This window comes from Exophiala dermatitidis, assembly GCF_000230625.1.
Source record: "Exophiala dermatitidis NIH/UT8656 unplaced genomic scaffold supercont1.1, whole genome shotgun sequence".
Classification (NCBI taxonomy): Eukaryota; Fungi; Ascomycota; class Eurotiomycetes; order Chaetothyriales; family Herpotrichiellaceae; genus Exophiala; species Exophiala dermatitidis.
Genome location: NW_008751646.1, coordinates 673,680 through 691,802, shown reverse-complemented (window position 1 = coordinate 691,802; position 18,123 = coordinate 673,680). Strand labels below are relative to the sequence as shown.

Here is an 18,123-nt window from a genome sequence, read left to right as displayed (position 1 = left end):
ACCAATGCCATGAATGCATGCACCAATACTTCAAGCCTCAGCTGTCGAACGCCGCTTCCAAGCAATGTTCAGCCTGCCGCCTCACCACCCATAGCATTGACAACAATAACCGTACCCAAACAGACGCGGCCACCCATTTCGATCCCACGCAGCAGTTGGAGCTGCCACCTTCCGTTTGCATAAACAGTACCAAGAGCCAAGCCTTGACCTGGCCTCATTTCACTTCATGGTCTTGTACCACGTTTTGCTCGTGCTTCTTTTGCCCTTCGCGGATCGTTTCCGGTGCCACTGCCGCGTAGGGATCGGGATCCCCTGTATCCACCTCTGTCCCGGGTGTCCCCGTCGCGTCGTCCATGCTTTTGCCTTTCTCCATAATTTCCGTCTCTGCCTCTGACTCTTCCAGACCAGTCTCGGACACGGTATCCTCTTCACGCTCAACCGTGCCGACACGGGTGCCTTCGTAGATGCCACAGAACGGAGCACTCTTCCTCGCAACTTTCGGACTTGGTTCTTCGTGTGCCACCTCGGTAATCCTTGGCCCTGTCTCCTTCTCAGAGTACTTATCGATGAACGCCTCCTTGAGGGCTTCGTACAAAAAGCTGTATTGCAGTTCGTTCATGACCATCATCATCCGCTGCTCTCGAAGTGCATTGACCGTCTCGAAAATGGCGTCTTCTTCCTCTTTGCCGTCTGGTGTGCTTGGTTTGGTAGGGCCACTTTTGCCCCAGGTTCCTTTGGCAACGGTGTCTCTCGCCGTCGACGCTGCAGTGGCAAAATAGGAACAAGACTCGACCAAAATGCCTGCTTCCAGCTCCTGTAGCAGAAAATCTAGGGCTATCCAGGTCCCTGTGCGCCCAACTCCAGCAGAGCAATGGACGATACGAGGCGAATCTCCCGCCACCCTCTTTGTGACCTTGGTGAGTTCCATCAGCGCTTTCCGATCTTCCGCTTCCGGCTTTCCGAAGTCAGGCCAATTCTTGTAGAAGTAATGATAAATCTCCTTGGTTTCTCCGTCAATAGTAAGTTTCAATCTTCGAACCTCGCATCCAAGTCTGGTGTCCTCCTGGAGCGAGAGCAGCTTGACCTCTCCACATATACCTTGGGTTTCCTCGTCCTTCTGGCTCGATTGGGTGGGGCCCGTTCTATTCGAAGCGGAATCTGTGCCTACACCATCAGTATCGGCGGTCATTTCGGGGGCGTCGAGGAATGGGTCACCATCGCCCGTAGTTTCAGCACTCTCGTCTCCATTCCCATCTTCATGCGCGGCAATCGAAAGAGTCGAGGTTTTGTCGTCCGGGGGATAGTACTGCGCGCACTTCTCCTTGTTTCCCTCGTATAGCTGGGTAAGCATGACAATAACTCCAACATCCCCTGTAGTTTCTTGCATGACCATGTGCCAGAAATGGGAGAACTGGCCTTCCTTTGGTCCCTGGCTGGCGATGTATCGACTCTCCACTTGGGCCGCTGATGCAGCGAGCGGGCCTCCATTGCGGAGGAACGCATGCACGTTGCGACTGCTTAGCGTAATGGGAGAGGCATTCACGTAGTCTGAACCGCCGATCGGCTTCTTGAGTTTGACCCTCTGGGCTTCCCATGGTTGGACGTTGCCGTACCGGTTGCGACTCAGCACAGCCGGAGATCGGTCCACGCGAAATGGAGACGACTCCGGATTCTGGACCGCATGTAGAAGTCGATATCGTTGCTTCCACTCCAGATCTTGGAACGCCGCAGAGATCTCTGAGAGTGCGTCAGTCAAGGCTCAAGTGGGACTGGATGTAGACGACATTGTTGTTGTGATATCCGACCAACTTACCCTGTTTACTTTTATTCAGATACGGTGGGATCTTCACGGCAATATTCCTAGACTTGTTGAGTTCGTTCGTTGATCTAGTCGACGTTGAGGCACGGCCCGCAGAGCCTGGCCTAGAGGCTTCGACCGTGGTCTCCTGGGACCGCTGCCGCTTCATCTGGTGCGGTGGGGGGGTACTGATAGTCAAAGATTGCGGCATGATATTCGTGATCTCGGCGATCGTGGCGGCATCGGAAACGGGTGAGTCAGCCCGACTCAGGTTGGTCGATAGAGGGGGCAACGAGGAAGGACTAGTAGGCCGAGTGGCTGGCTTAGCTTTTGCTTTAGATCGTTTTCCTGAGCTGTGGATATGGAGGCGTTTCAGCAGTGACGGCCGTTTGGAAGTGCTTGGTGTAGCAGTGGAAGATTCCTCGGTAGAATGATCCTGAGGAACGGCGCCAGCTTTGTCGGTGAACAGCCTTGAGATGGTCGTGGTGAATGGCCGCGACGCTTGCGAAGGAGTGACAAGGGAGACAGTTTTCAGTGAACCGATGCAGACCCAAAGACGTCCTGCCACGACAGAAGAGAGGATAGTCAAGGATGATTGCTTTGTCAGTGCACTAGCAGTCGGGTTGGGGTCTGTAACAGGACGGTGCCTTCACCAGCGCTCTTGCCAGTCCAAAAAGCGATGATGCGGTGGTACCGCTCAAGTTGTTCCAGGCGGGAAATGAGCGGGTGAAAGACCTAGCCGGAACCTGACAATTTATCACAATGCAGTCACTATCTGCCCGCAAGCGAGTTGTAACGATCTGGCCGGATATTTCCAGACAAGCGACTACCGGGAACCAGATTGTCGTTAAGGGGTTCAAGACCGAGAAGCCGCAGCTGTTCAGTGCGCTAAATGGGGTTGAATTATGTTCTCTGGCACAGTCGAGGGAGGCAGCCTTGTGCTACAATGTGATATTTAATAAGAATTGGTTCCGGGCGACGGTGTATGTTCCAATCAAGACAAGATACAACTCGAACGAGGTGCATGAGGCTGAAGGGCAAGACAATGCGATGCGACGAACCACTGACCTCATGTTGCAGAAGACCAAAACAGACAGCGGTGTAATGACGCTGAAATATACCACCTTACCGGTCATGTGCACACTGAAACTGCTAAATTTGTGGTAATAGAATGAAATGCAGCTGCTTCCCGTTTTAATGCTTCCGCCTCTCAGCTGCCAGACGGTCGATCACGATACGGTTCCACACAAGCAAAACATGTGCAGTTTTGTCAGCCTCGATCGTGAACTGCCCGTGCCACTGGCATCCATTTATTGTTTCCGGGCAGACAGATACAGTACTATACTCATCCGTCGCCTCATCACCTTTGTACGCCAACCTCACGGGCCGCTGCCGTTGCCTCGCCTCATCCAAGTGCACACGAGACCTTCCAACCCATCGCTTGCTAGGACATTCCTTCAAGACAAACTGAAGGGTCGAGACACCTCTGAAGAGATTCGACATGACCTGGTGGCTGTGGCATTTTGAGGTTTGCCCATTCCCGTCTCCTACAGCTTCGTGCTCCCACCAGTTCTCGTGCCTTTTGTAGCTGACCAGTAAACCAACTCTACAGAAACGCCTGATAGACATGGTACGGTAGCCGAACTCATGCACTTACATATGAACTCGTCGCACATCCTTCAATACCGCCGGTCCCTTCTGCTCGCTTCTTTCGTGAGGCGTCTGCCGCTGACCATTGCCTGGCAATCGCACAGCTTCTTCGCAGTCCATCCTTCCACAAAGGCGTGCAAAAGGTCCACAAGACAGTCCACCAAATACAACATGGCAAGCCGCCCGAGTACTATGGCGGGACGCACATCGATTGTACGTGACATAACACCCTCCATACTTTCCCCGACCTCTATGGCCAAGTCATTCCGGGTTGTTGCGCATCCCCCGCGCAACCAATATGAGGCCCGAGGAGAAGAGAAAGACGGACACTGGAAGGCAAAATGCAGAAAGTCAAACTCACTCGTTTTTGTTCAGCCGAGCACGAAGCAAAACAAGGCCTTGGCCACTTTTTCAAGTTGTTCTGGGATGAGTTAAAATCAGGACACAAGCCGCAACCGCCGACGAAGAAATGACCACGATCGCCACCAGTCCTCCGACCACTCTTACGAACAAACCATTTAGGACAGAAATTTTGTCGAACTTTAAGCGAGGCGTTTTTGGCGGCAATTGTCCCTCTTGCGTTGGTCTTCAAGTAAATGGCGGGAACGCATTTCAAGGTGAAAAAAAGGTAGACTTTGGAGGCAGCTGCCAGGGTGGACCGCCTTCTACATCAAACTGCACATTGAAGTTGTTCATTCGGATCAATGATCCAACCACAGCGCAACTCCTCAGCGAGGGGTGAAAAAATCTCTGCAAATCACTAGCAAACATGCTCCTGGTAGGTGCTAAAAAAAAGGGCGCCTTGCCCTGATATACCCATCTCCTTGCTGTATAGTCACGGATAAGATTGGGTTGGCTATCTTCTCTCCCCGTAGGAGTTCGACCCTCATTCCATCCGGAGAGCAGACCCCCGCCATGTGCAATCTTGCTGTGTTGCTTTGTTTCGATGCTTCAAAGAACAAGATTGCCTCCCTCGACGAGTAATGGCGGACATTTGTATCGCCTTCAGAACGGCTGTCTTGCCCATTAACACTGTATCCTCTCCGTCGCATCTGAGTTGATACACTAAGCAAGTTTTGGGGCTGGTTTTGATTCACCTATTTCGGTCAATCGCTCACCACAAGAACAGTATGGCCATTTGATGTCATCAATACTAACGAAATGAGCTGTTGCGAACTCTAGGCAGACGGATACTCTAGTTGAGTTATGATCAAGGCATTGAACAAAACTTGTCACCCCAAAGAATCGTCTACATGAGCTTCCCCACTCTCCAAAGGGCTTGCACAAAGTGACACGATCCATATGGAACGCGCGAACTCGGCTGTCTTTCAAATTGATGCCCAACGGGACTCACAATCACCCACACAGGTTTGCAAGGCATATTACGAGGGCCCCGGAACTGCATTGAAAAAATGGCAATGTCTGAAGTCGGCATGTCGCAGCACCCGCCGACATTTGAGGTTGGACTGTGATCGGTGTGCAACGTTATAACTGTCCTCAAGCCACCAGCATCAACGAGCAGCCTCCCGCTGTCATATGCATGTCAAATGCAGTCGTGGTGTAACAGAGGTCCCCATTGCAACATGCGGCGCAAGGCAATGGGATTTCGCTGAACAATAGCAGCTGGTCGCAGCCATTCGAGAGGCAGGGCACAGCGTCTAATTGGGAAATTTTCCTTTCCTAGACGGCATTGTCACCCATCGGGAACAGGTGTTTGATGGGCTCAAGCAGAGCAGTCGCCGTGTCGTACTGCCAGTGGCAATCTGCGAATCTCAAAAGAATGCAGGGGATATAAGCACACTACATACCCTTCTGATCACATTTTCCTGGGTTCATGTCAGGCGTGATGGCGCCTCCCATCTCTTAAGCGCACTAGAGTCTGTTGGAAAATGGGGCTATGACAATTATTTGCCAACCTCTGGCCCTGTCTCCGCTCATTCTCATGTGCTGGGTAACACTGGATCAATCCAAGTGTTAATGCAAGCGATTGAAACAGGGGGTCAACAGCCAACCGTTGTTGGTTTCTTTGCAACCGGCCTGCTTGTCTCCGCATGACAGCCCATCCCCCGACAGCCACAGCCTTCCTCAGCACCAGAGCAGTTGGCCGGCCAGGATCTTCTGAGGATGCAGCAGTAGCAACTTCGGACATCCGCTCAAAGATCCTGCATACAGCACCTCTTTCGCGCCAAAGGGGTCCGGAGCTGGAATTGTTAGTGCACAGCCGACGATGGCTTGGAAAGCATGAAGGGAAGGCCACAGTTTCCTCAGGCGGCTGTCGTCGGCCTAATGGAATGGCCCTGCAACAGTTAGTTGCTAACTCTCACAGCGGACCAGATGGAAACTGTAATGGTCTTGTTGCACAGAGCCATACTGTAGGCTAGCACCGCCTGCTGCGCTCGCAAGCAACATCGAGCTTTGCAAAGCCACAGTGTCTTACACTTCTCAATCTCCCACATTCGTTAACGTGGCCAAAAGCTGTCTCGGCCTCGACTTGTTGCCGCAAAAAGGCCGTTCGTATGTCACCGTGCAAGGTAACCTGGGAGGTGGAACTTGGTCCACAACCGAGACATTAAGCGCCTCCAACGGATATTGATTATTACCGTAATCACTGTGCGCAGGCTCCTGCACAACCGTTGAGAAATTGTGACACAGCTGCATAAGCGAAGCCTGCCACAATGGGATGTATTCCAAGGTGACTACCGCCGCGCACCTTGGCAATTTCGGCCTTCGAATAGTGCAAAGAAATGCAGAAGCCAATGACAGCGAACATGGAGGATCTGGTACACACGCACCATCACACCTAGAAGGCGTGCCTCAAGGACTGCTTGTGCGACGTCGCTTGCGTGAGGATAGAATCCGTCGGCCGCCGGGACAGAACGGAGGCTGGATATTCGTTTCTCCTTCTTGTAAGTCTGAAGGCAAGGTTTACCGGTGTGGCTGGCGCTAGGACATGCAGGAGATCAATGATCGTGGGATCGCGCACGGGCCGCGACCCACGACCCAGATTGAGGGCCTGTTCGCACCCAAGTGCCGTAGCGATGCCGGTGGCACTCAGCCTTCAGAAGGATCAGACCACCTGTCTGGCGGGCCCGACGCCCGACGCCCAATCCCCGGCCGCGCAGAGTCGCATGGACTCCGGTGGGTCGGCTTGCAGTGCCAGTCTTGGGCGTTACCGATCGCGATTCGGACGGGTTGGAATCGGTGGCCACGTGCTAAGTGGCGTCCAGTCGATGACGGGACAAAAAGGAGGCAGCACTCACGTCCGCTCCAAAAGCCTTTGCTGCCTATCGACAGGACCATACACTCCCACGCTACAAGACTTGATTGTGTGATGCACCAGGGTACATTGTGGTCATGAGTGACGCCCTTCTGTGTGCCCTAGAGTTCAAGCTTATCCTGGTCCACAAGTGCGTACAATTTACTAGACGCTCGAAGGTACTGACCGTGCGGGCCACATGCCGCATTTTCATCAGATCGCCAATCGGTTACGGAGTGCGAGCCGAGATTCCATCACTCAAGCAGTGGTGGAGGTTTCGGTCAGGTAGAGATGGTTTGTTATTCTAAGCCCAGATTCCCTGCCATCCAGCGTCATTGCGGAGTAATGGATGCCCGTGGCGGTTCGATTGAGTTTCACTGACAAGAGCCGCTCCACGCATGTCAGACGTCCGTGTAGCACAGTCTCAGTGTGTCCACGCAAAGGGCTGTGTTGTTGAAAACCGTAGCTTGGGATGAAGACTTATTTTCGTGGAACGTGGTGAAAATATAGCCATCTGAAAAGTCCGAATCAGAAGCACATCAATCCAGGCCATAGCACGTTAATCTCGTGAGGTTAGAGTTGTTCGGGCTGGTCTGTGATCTCAGCTTGTCAATCACTTGTCCTGTGAATAAGCTCGATTCATTCAAGTGACACAACATTCCAGAGGTAGGGCCAGAGGTTAGAGGTACCAGGTAGGGACGGAGGATGCAAGATTCCTGACAGCTGTCAGCGTGCAACCACCCGGGTGGCACAAACCAATGCCGCAATATTTTCGCACATGTTTTACCAACAGACACCCGGGACCAAAAGCACGCTCGATAGGGTCAACGGTTCCATGTCCTTGTTGTAGCGAGCAATGAGGCATAGAACGATGAGGAGTGTCCATCTTCTGAACCCATTTCATCTGGACCGTTGCACTTCTCGCTTGGCCAATGTCCCCGACGCATTTCTTCCGAGCATAACCAGTAATGATTCATTGTGCTCCCGACCGTCCAGCCAACTAAGGGGAATAGTGCTCTCCTTTCAAATCACTGCAGAGATTACGGACCCAATATTGTGTAAGGAGGGATGCATCGTACTCACCTGCCAACCATGTTCACAGCAAAGGGCGGTAGAGATAGGCGAGCTGAGTTGAGGAGTCTGGGCACTCCTCCCAGATAGTTGGACTAGCATGCGTGAGAGGAGTTCGTCTCTCCCACAGTAGGTGGTGGGGAAGAGTAATGACCCGTAGATAGAAGTTTAAATGCTTCAAAGTTTCCAGGGTAAGGGATCTGGCTGCGATTATACGCGGCTGGCACGATCGATCTGGGAACGGGAAGGGTACAGACAGCAGGTGGATGTGGGCAATTGAGTTGTAATCTCCACGTGGAGCCGCCCGACCGTACTTACTGCCTTATTACTGGACAGTGTACACTGGCCTTCGACTTGAGCATTGGACGGGATAGCCGTACAATGTCGTACACAATTTTTGCCGTTCATTGCATTGCCGATGGGTGACGGTAGTCCAGCAAATGTCCCATTTGTTGAGGCAGAGCTCCTGCCCGAGATCACTGAAACGAGGGAGTTCAATAATACCCTTGGTGGGAAGCCAAGCGAGCATGAGCCTGGCCGGCGCAACTGTCGTTGACTCGTCAAGTGAAATCAGCCTACAGACACGGGCGAGTCGGAGTGTCGGGTCAGACTACCAGGTAGGATCAAGATAGCTGGAGCCATATTGAAACTCGCCCCAGGAAGCAACTGCTGAGTGCCTAGAGCGGTCGGTAATCTGGTACCTACCTTGCAGGTGATGGCTTGGCGGTCTTGTGTCCTATTCTCGCATTGAAGGTATTCAGGGTCTTTTAGGAAGCGATACAGGAACAAAATGGGACAAAACACTGAGGTCACCAAATGTCAGGCAAAGCCAAGTGCAAACTTGAGAGAATGCCTAGTAGCGCGTGTAAGGTTCATGGAGTTTCGAGAGGCTTGTAGTGGCGGCTGAGGCGTCCTCGCTTAGCATGGGATGAAGCAGGGTGGTGGAGGTGTTTTCCCTTGATTGTGAAGGGGCCGGCCCCAAGCAAGTCGAGTCGAGCGACGCGAGGGTCTGAGCGATTGACTAAGGAGACCTTCCTCGATGTAGTAATCCTATCGCTGTCAGGCCGGTGGAGGAACGCAGGACGCAGCTTCGGAGATATGTCGCTGTTGGAGGCTTTCTCAGCCTCATGATGGATCTGACACGAATCTCAGACACTCGCGTAACAACGTAGGAGGATTGAATGCACGGCGGAGAATAGAAGCGCAGGAAGGGGAAAAGATGTTTTGTAGTCGCAGCTGCGGCAGATCGCGGAGAGGAGACTGCAACGAACTGGAACAATGGCAAGTTCCTAGATCATGCTTAGCACGGCCCTCAGGTACCTGCTTTAGGCGCTGGGTCTCCACCAGGCGAGATGTACTGGCGGTCCTTGATGGGAAATACCGGCCCTTCAAGTTTTCTGACCAAGTCACCGTGCGAGCAGCAAATGTCTTGACATGGCTTGTTTTCGTCTCAGCAGTGCCCCTAGGGCAGTAGTAGTAGACTAGCCGAAGGCCGGCCCAACTCGAAGTGATAAACTTGAAGGTGTAGACCGCCTTGGAGGAAAATATGCACTAGGTGCGTAGGCGACCAAGGATCGAGTTTCATGCTGTAACGGCATAGCTACCTTACCTAGGGACTTTTAGGTACCTACCGAATACCTAGTATCTGGGACCTGTATCTTCGAGCACCAGTAGGGCACCCATCCGACTGGCACCATCTCACCCAGATTGACTCTCTGTGTCGATTCGATTATCTGCCAGATACTGTGGACACATCTAAAGGTATAGAGTGATTATGGGTGTGGCGGACCCTAACTTGAAGGCGTCTGTCGATAACCCAGGTAGGGATGTATGGTGTGCTCATACAAAATTGCTCCCACCCACACCACGGCTTCCATCCAGCCCAGGTCCCTACCACTACCGTAAGCATGTTGAAGTCCAGCCATGCCAGAAGAGCGTACAGTGGTATTTCGTCTACTAGTAGGGTGTCACAAAGGAATGCAATCCCTGGAGCATACCATGATCGTGCTCCTCGTCACCATGACTATCACCATCATCGGCGGCGGCGCACCGCATCGCCCATCCACACCCGCCCCCCCTTCTCCCCGTCTACCTGATCTACCTGATTCTGGGCTAGTAGCATCGCCCATCCATTGCATGATCACCCGCCAACCAGCTAGCCAGCAGCCCGCCAGACAGGCCCAAGGCCCCAGGGAAGGCCTAAGGAGCCCCAGGCTCCAGTAAACCCTGCCCCTGGGCCCCTGTCTGCGGTTTGTCAAGATTCAGAGCAAAGCACCCAGCGCTCCACCCGCTTTGTCTTGTCCGGGCAGGGATCCAAACGCTATCTGCCTCCAAACCGAACAGACACAACTCCCCCATCGCAGCAGCAGCGAAACCAAACCTGGGCTCTGAATCCACCTGGCATGCTTCCCAGAGTCTTCCCGACCCACGGCGCCCTCACAACTGGCACTGATGTGTCTTTGTTAGCAATACCCGCGTCAGACCTCCCTTGGTGGCTCGTTGGCGGTCCCGGGTGGCATCTGACTCGTCGGCCCATCGTCCAGTGTCCACCGCGACGGCCAAAGTGCCCACAGCCCTGCTTAGTGCGATCTCTCGATCTTTTCTCCGCCCACCTCGCTCTCTAAGACTTGCTCATCTTCCCATTCTCACCACCGTCACCATCCTCTCGACCCGAGGCCCGTCCAATCCCGCGACTTACTTTCCAGATCTCCCATCTGACCATATCTACCCTCATTCCAGACTTCCTTCCACGCTGAATATTCCATCAAGGTCGTCAACAACGCATCTCACCCTCTCGATCGTTCGTACGCGTCTCCCTGACGAGATCGTGGGCTATTCGATCGAGCCCCGGGAAGCGGTGCGCCGGAGGAGGTTCGCAGCCACGCCCATCACCCGCCCGCAATCTGTTGCTACCCCGATAGTTTCGCATTCCGAAGGCCGATAGTTCCAGTCGAGAGGCACTGAAGAAGGGTGTTGGTAGAACATTCGATCGGTAACCATTACTCACACATCCAGTGGACGGTCGGTGCACGCCACGGGGGATAGTTGGTCTCGAGATAATCGAGTGATTGTATATTGAGGAGGAATACCGGGCTCGTCTGTCCACATGATCGAAGGGGCTGTAATCGCGGCATAACGATCATTAGCTGCTGAGAGAAATTTCCACGTCGATGGCCACGATGGCGACGGTTGACGCTGGTGCCAGGCCTAGGTATGCTTGACTTCTGCAACCCGAGCTTCTCAAGAACTTGAACGGACGCTGACTCCAGGGCACAGAGACACACTGCCTCCTATCAGTCACCTTGACATGGCCAAGCTTAACAATGAAAAGAACGACCATGCCAGGTTTTCGCTGACGAATGGTCTGAGCATTTCTACTGCACCTCTGGCAAGTCCAACGACAGCAATGTACCCCGGCCCTCCGCCGCCTTATTCTTCTGCTGCTCCTGCAACGGGATCTAATGGTGCGATGTCCGGTTACATCTCCCCTCCCGAGTCTACTACAAGACGCTCTACACGAGATGATGGCGTCTCTCCAGCCGTTTCCAAGTCGTTACCTTCCATACATGAAGCACTTGGAGGCGATCAGCCCATTGCGTTTTCAGGGCCATTGTCCGCTACATCGCAACACCAGTCTCTTTCAACGCCTTCGACTGCGGCCCCTCCATCCTTCTCGGAAGGACCCAAAGGCCCTGCAAACCCGTTTTCTCAACCGCCGGCCGGGCCACCGGTGTTGAGGGATGTCTTCTCCGGGTCTCAATCCAATGGCATGGCACCATCAGATTCGCAGACTACGGCACCATCCTATCCTCCTACGACCGCCCCGGATCCGCGTCAAACAGTGTCTCAGCACTTTGGGTATCCCGGATCTCCCAGGTCGCAGCCCCCTTCCACCTTCCGATCTTCTTCGTTGGCGAATACATCTTTCAACAATCACAATGATCAGCAGCCTGCCGCTTCACCCCAGACTTATGAGCCACCTCGGCAACCACCACAGTCGTTTCCGTCCTATAACAACGCTCCGGCGACGACCGTGCCTGCTCCTCCGCATGAGCCATTCCACAAATTCTCGGCCGTGCCCAAACCGCCTGATCCTCGGGCGACTTATCGGAAGACTTCCGATGATGTCCAGTACAGTGAAACGGTAAAGAGACACCTGGACGTGTATGACGCCCAGTTAGGATTCAACGAAGTATGCGAACCGCGCCTGCGAAAGATGACAAACAGCTAACATGTTACAGATCGGCGAGGCGTCTGCCCGGACTCTTGACTTCTCACGCACCTGGGGTCTACGGTATCATCAAGGCAGTCAATCAGGTTACTTTCACGAGTCATTGCCAGGAGTGGCTGAAGTGGACGAAATTCTGCGGCATTCGCACCGGGTTGTGGAGAATTTGACACACCTGCGGGAATTAGCCGCTGCCCAAGAAGCCGCCTTGTCTGAACAGCGTGCCCGACAGACCACTCGCAACCATCCGGAGGAAGATTATACCAATGTCCCAGAAGAATATAGAAGTGGAGGAGATGCCAAAAAACGTCGAGGAGTAAGTATCCTGATAGGTAGCTGCTGCAGCGAAGCTAATTCATTACAGAAAGCAGCACCTCCTGGACGATGCCACAGCTGTAACCGTGCCGAAACGCCGGAGTGGCGGCGTGGCCCTGACGGAGCTCGCACACTGTGCAATGCCTGCGGCTTACACTACGCCAAACTTACTCGGAAAATGGGACACAACAAGGCCGCCGCCATGACAGGCTCCAACCTTCGGCCCAAGAACCTCGACTCTACCAGACCGTGAATGTCGGCCTTGTGTTGATGGCGACCTACAACAGCGGCCCCAGAATCTGACGAAGATAAGATATTCTTAACGACGAAAATAATTCTCGGTATATACTCCATCTCGTTCAGGAGACGATGACCACGATTTCATTGGTGAATACAAGGGTTTTTCTTTGGACGAAAATGTCTCAACAGGAGTTGGCGGCAGTGTGTGATAACAGCATTGCAGTGCCTGGCAACGTACGAGAGCGGCGCATTCAATGATGTGACTGTACAGAGGGCAGCCTCGGTGAGGGCACGACCAAAAGCTTTCTTTGGGAACTTGAACGGAATGGATTGGGAATGGATTGGCGTAATGTGAGCATTCGGACGCCTTTCGAGAGGCGTCTGGGAATGCAATGCTTGGGGCATGAGTTTTTGGCCGAAAGCAGATGGAAATTGTTTCTGATACCCCCAATGAGATGCCTTATTAGAGGCACATGGAGCATTTTGGGCTCAACCAGAATATGTTTTTTTGATGGTATTTGTTACGAGTCAACAACAACAAGATAGGATTTACGGGGGAATGGGTATCTGTCTGTCTGTCTGTCTGTCACAGCTGAAGCGAATTCTATGGTGTGCCAAAGTGGTCGACAGAAGCGAGGGGATCATGGCCGAGATGGATTCATCCGCTGTCCGTGGTTGTTGACACTTTGGGATGGGCCAGCTCAGCCGATGCTTCTCTGTCTGTCCGTCTGTCAGCCACCTCTGCAGAGCTGAGCGGTGCCTTGCACAAGCACTGACTGGCAGTGCAGCAGCAGATGCAGTGGCGGCAAAACCAGGATGGCAACAACAAATGAGAGACAGTTCGTTCATACATTGCAGACAGCAGGTCTTGCAGCATGTTCACACACACTCTGACTGGCGTTGCTACTAGTATCGTTCTCTGTGCTTCCGGGCATTTGTTCCCGCCAACCGAATCAAGTGGCTCTCAGATTCGATCATGGTCGCTGGCACTACAGCTCGAACAAGTGGCACTTGTGGTATCTTTGGTTTAATTACCTTACTACCAGGTACTGTACCATGCCGTATGAATCCGAGCCTGGGCCTGAGCCCGAGCCCCCTTACAGTTGGCGGTTGCTCACGTGTCTAGACTTGTAAGCCGACGGTCCGGGGGCGAAAACCGCCTGCCAGGACGACCAGTAGCTTCTACCAGTCGTAGATGCGTTGACGGACGAGTTTCCACTCCTGTTAGACGATGCGATGGATCGAGATTGACGGAGGCAGGGCGAAGCAGTATTCGTTGTATTTGGTGAGCGCTCCACCTTTCGGGTCTCCCGGTCGATGCAGTAGTGAGGATGACTAGCGGACAACAGGCACTGCAGTGCGGTGATTGTGTTTCATACAGCAGTGCAGTTGCTGTAGCCACAAAGCAGAGGGCACCCAAGGAAATGACAGACGGCTCAACCAACTTCATCCGAACTTGAACTCCTATACGCCGCGAGGTAAGGTGTCGTATGTACAATGTTGTAAGTGGTGGTAGCGCCACTGCAGCAGCACCACTGCAGCAGCACCACTGCAGGGCCTCTCACCAACTTGCAAAACCCCCAGTCGCTCGGTGTTGCATCGAGTGTGCGAGTGCCAGTCACGGTGTCCCAGTGTCAGACCACTTGTCCAGCCCTCAATACCGACCACGAATGAATAAAATACACGGATGCAATCCATGCCTTGGGTGTTGACTCGCAAAGGCGGCAGCGATCCGGCATTCGATGACATGCTCTGCTGCATTGCACAATAATTGCACACCTTCACCTTGCAGCTTCGACTGCCCTGCAAGTCCGCCCCGTCCCATCGCATCCCATCCGATCCCACTGGAGCCGAACAGGCCCCTCGTCGGCCTTGACGACCTGTTGGTTGGATAGGTAGACGAGAATATGGAAACACTTAGCTAATTTACTACGGTACTGTACTAGTGGGTAGAGGCTGGAGCACAGCACAGCAAGGGTCACTGCAGCTGTGAGCAGATCAACAGACGGCGCCCGTTGGGATGTCGTCTCGCCCGTATTGATTGATCAGCACGCCGCTCACGCACGCACGCAGCCATAACAACCGGCTCTCATCTCGTCTGGTCTCATTACATTATGTCTTTTTGCCGGACAGACGGGGCCGACAAGAGTCCCTGTGTTGGTGCTCTGGATGCCACTACCTGCTATGACGCACCCAGTCAGTCTTGCAAGTCTGGACAGACAGATAGTCCGATGCCAGACGGGAAGCGGGAGCGAGGATGCTACCATGCTGACCACTGAGGGTGCTGTCGTTCCGATCCTGGGGGCACACAATCCAGCTTGCAGTGGTGTCTGTCCACACCATGGCCGCCCGTGTGTGGTGGTGCTGTCAATTAATGTACAGTACTACTAGTATAGCCGTACCCTGAGAGCACGATATCATGGACAGCCATGTTTGACGAGACGATCCATCCAACCAAGTTCATGCATTTGCCCAGCGGGTAGGTAACGATCTATTCATTCGGTAGCCCACTGCAGAACAATCTAGATCGTTTGAACATCTTTGAAAGTCTCCCCTATGTGCAAATAGACGGACGGACCTTATCTACATACCCTCATCTCATGGTCCGGGGGAGCTGGAGCTGCTGATCGGAAGATCTCCGGAGTAGTCCGCTGGCGATCGGCTGGATCTGCTCGGGAAGATCCCTTATGCATTGGGAAGCTTCTGCCCAACCTCCGAAGGGGATACGACGCCGTAGAGAGATTGCAAAACGCACCGTAGTGCTGGCTGCTGGGTGTTGCTTTGTTGTCGGGTTGTGCGGTTGCGTGAGCGGAATGGGGGACAATATTCGATGAAGAGGGACGCAGGTGCCTTTGGGAATGAGCATACTGTACGAAAACCGAACTTGAATCGTTTCGGTGGTGAGCAGGGGTTCACTCGTGTCTCGTATACAATAGTAATGGCGGTGACTGCCCTTCAATTACAACTACAATCATTCGAGTTGGGGGCGACACGAACAATAATCATGAAATCAAGGAATCTGTCGTCGTGGTGATTTCCAACTGTGCTGTTCAAGTTCTGGACCGTGACTGTCAGTGACCATCGCTCCCTATACCAGGTACTACTACTCGTCAATCGGCACCAAAGTCCAATTTCACATGAGTGACAGTGCCGATTTTCCGTTCCATTGTCCCCCTGTGTTTGATCGACCGTCTCGCTTGACCACTTCCATCACAATACAAGTGACAGTGCGCGGCGTAGAAGCGCCGTTCAAGCAAGGCTTCAGGGACTCGTCGCAGGACTACAGGGTACGTATTCGCGTTCGTATACTATCCTTCCTTTAGCATGCAAGCCTCCAACTCGAAGTGGTGTTTGAAAAGGCTGGAGTCTCTCATGGACGCTTCCAGGCGCAGCCACCGGCACAGATTCAGAAATCCCATGCCGCAGCGATAGGGCAGAGACAGGGTTGAAGCAAGGCGCATGCAGTGCTGCTGCAGGGCGCAGGCTGCCTACAATAATAATGTCTACTATATGAGTGATTGGGCGTGTGATAACGGCTTGATCATCCCAGCATGAGGAAGCCCTTGTCTCAGACCTCGATAGCACTGGCAGCCTACATTGTATCTCCCCTCCGTCGGCACAACTAACTACCTTACTGCTAGCTACCACCACACGACTACACCCACTATTACGAAAGGGCATCTCTCACTGCCATCCACCATCCTGCATCCGGGACCCTCGCAGCGAGCTGCCCTGGGAGAAGGGAGAGCCCTGCATCGCTGAACCAACTACATTGTATGCTCCTGTGTTTTTGGAACACGCCCCGCTCCGACACAGTCGCTTACCGTCTTTGCGATGGCCTGGCGCGCGCCACATCTGCCATACTACTACAAACCGACCCTGAAAATCAACGCCATCGTGCTGCTACCGCGAGAAACATTGAATACTTGAGACGTACGTTCTTGTACGGTTACCATAGTAGTATGGAAAACGCTCTCGTAACAAGGCGGGTCCATCGGTGGGCGAGCCGTTGGCGGTCAAACTTGAACAACAACAATAGCCGGACGTTTCCATCCAGCTAACCCAAACCTGGCTGCTGGGTGCCCTTTGAAGCAAGGAGCTTTGGGCAGCTGCTCTCCACTCTGATCCAAACGGTCCCAAACGTCCCCGCGGCGGTGCCAAATGATGTTCAGCCGTACGGCTCCAGGGGGTCGTTTGGGAGAAAAAATGCTAGGCATCCCATTCGTCAGCCCACACCCACCCATCTCTCTCACTTTTCTTGAAAGCTCCTGTCAAAATACGATTGAAGTCTGGCGTGATCGAAGATCGCTGCCGTCTTTTCCCACCCTTTGCCCGCTCGCCTCAACTTGCTCGGTGCACTGGCCAGTACTGGGCTTCTCTGAAGCTTTAACCGAGATGAGATGTGCAGCCAAATCGCTCGAAACGGAAGTATCTCCATGATCTATTCTCCAGAACGGCGTGCCTGGGCACGGCATCTGCCATTGTCTTGTCTTTTTTTTCCACCTGACTCGTGCTATTTCTGGTCTGACGCTTTGGAAACTTCCGCGATCACTGCAAGGGATGGGCAGCTCGTGACATGCTTCCGTGGATGCGGTCCACCAACTGTCTTTGAAAATCCGCCCTGGGTCAGTGAGATGGAGATGGAGAGAGAAGACTGCCTCTGTGAACATCACTTGGCAAAGCCCTTTGTCTCTCGTGTCCTAAGCAGGATGAGGAAAATGTACTCTTTCTGTCGCGCTAACTTAACGCAGCCTTGGGGGCCACATAGGGGCTACACTGCTAAAGTATCCAACACCATATCCCAGTCAAGAGTGACAGATCTTCTGGGGAAGGGGAAGTTCCTTAGCCGAGATGGAATATTCCGCAGAATTTGCTCATACGCTATACAACAAGGCATTTCCGGACAGCGCTGCCAGTGCCGAGCCGCCGGGACTTTGTTTTGATGCCAGGCGCCGGCCTAGACAGCTCGAATCGAAGAGTTCAAAACGGTCTCGGTAATCGATCAGACGAGCAACCCCCCAGGACCCGTGCGCCTCATGAGAATGAAACTTGAATATGGACGGTCCCATCGCAATGCTGGCCCAAATGTAATCACCGAGCCGAACGACAGCAGCAGCTTGTTCCGATATACTATGCCTCAGCCTTTGAGAAATCAGGGTACTGGATACATGTATTGATGGGGATATGCGCCGGTCAGTCTGCTGACTCTGTCCTTTTGACCTCTGTAAGTTGTTTGCGGTAGGCACTGTGCAGTAGGTACTGTAGATACGGCGCGCGCTGTCCCGGAGAGTCGTCCTTTTGTTCGATCTACTTGCTCCTACTTGCAAGTATGACCGGCCGCGGACAAGAACGAGGTCATGCTGGATCTTCCTTCACATTGCTGCTGCTGCTGCTGCTGCTGCTGCTGGTGCCATAGCTCACTGTGTCGGGACGAAAGTAAGGACCGCCAAAAGAGAGGAGACGACAGACAGGAACAGGAACAGGAACAGGAACAGGAACAGGAACAGGAACAGGAACAGGAACAGGAACAGGAACAGGAACAGGAACAGGAACAGGAACAGGAAC

The 18,123-nt window shown here is 53.3% G+C and overlaps 4 protein-coding genes across 5 annotated transcripts; 3 read left to right on the top strand and 1 right to left on the bottom strand.

Moving 5' to 3' along the window:
- Positions 1 to 214: 214 nt before the first annotated feature.
- HMPREF1120_00250 (protein-tyrosine phosphatase) lies at positions 215 to 2,009 on the bottom strand (the record flags this gene model as incomplete). Its single annotated transcript, XM_009154244.1, has 2 exons — positions 215 to 1,737; positions 1,814 to 2,009. The coding sequence occupies 2 exons, from the start codon at positions 2,007 to 2,009 to the stop codon at positions 215 to 217; spliced, it is 1,719 nt and encodes a 572-aa protein (XP_009152492.1).
- Positions 2,010 to 3,033: 1,024 nt separating this feature from the next.
- On the top strand, positions 3,034 to 7,316 carry HMPREF1120_00249. Of its 2 annotated transcripts, XM_009154243.1 has the most exons (4): positions 3,034 to 3,326; positions 3,411 to 3,428; positions 3,553 to 3,661; positions 3,824 to 7,316. In XM_009154243.1, exon 4 carries the CDS (start codon positions 6,399 to 6,401, stop codon positions 6,804 to 6,806), a length of 408 nt encoding a protein of 135 aa, XP_009152491.1. In that variant the 5' UTR covers positions 3,034 to 3,326; positions 3,411 to 3,428; positions 3,553 to 3,661; positions 3,824 to 6,398; the 3' UTR covers positions 6,807 to 7,316. The 2 variants fall into 2 exon arrangements, with proteins under 2 accessions (XP_009152491.1, XP_009152490.1); XM_009154242.1 differs by having other exon boundaries at positions 3,411 to 3,661.
- Positions 7,317 to 10,211: 2,895 nt separating this feature from the next.
- HMPREF1120_00248 (uncharacterized protein) lies at positions 10,212 to 13,666 on the top strand. Its single transcript, XM_009154241.1, has 4 exons — positions 10,212 to 10,986; positions 11,052 to 11,967; positions 12,017 to 12,319; positions 12,368 to 13,666. The coding sequence occupies exons 1-4, from the start codon at positions 10,946 to 10,948 to the stop codon at positions 12,569 to 12,571; spliced, it is 1,464 nt and encodes a 487-aa protein (XP_009152489.1). The 5' UTR covers positions 10,212 to 10,945; the 3' UTR covers positions 12,572 to 13,666.
- A 3,236-nt stretch (positions 13,667 to 16,902) lies between these two features.
- Positions 16,903 to 18,055, top strand: HMPREF1120_00247 (uncharacterized protein). The gene has a single exon (XM_009154240.1). It carries the CDS (start codon positions 16,959 to 16,961, stop codon positions 17,499 to 17,501), a length of 543 nt encoding a protein of 180 aa, XP_009152488.1. The 5' UTR covers positions 16,903 to 16,958; the 3' UTR covers positions 17,502 to 18,055.
- Positions 18,056 to 18,123: the final 68 nt, after the last annotated feature.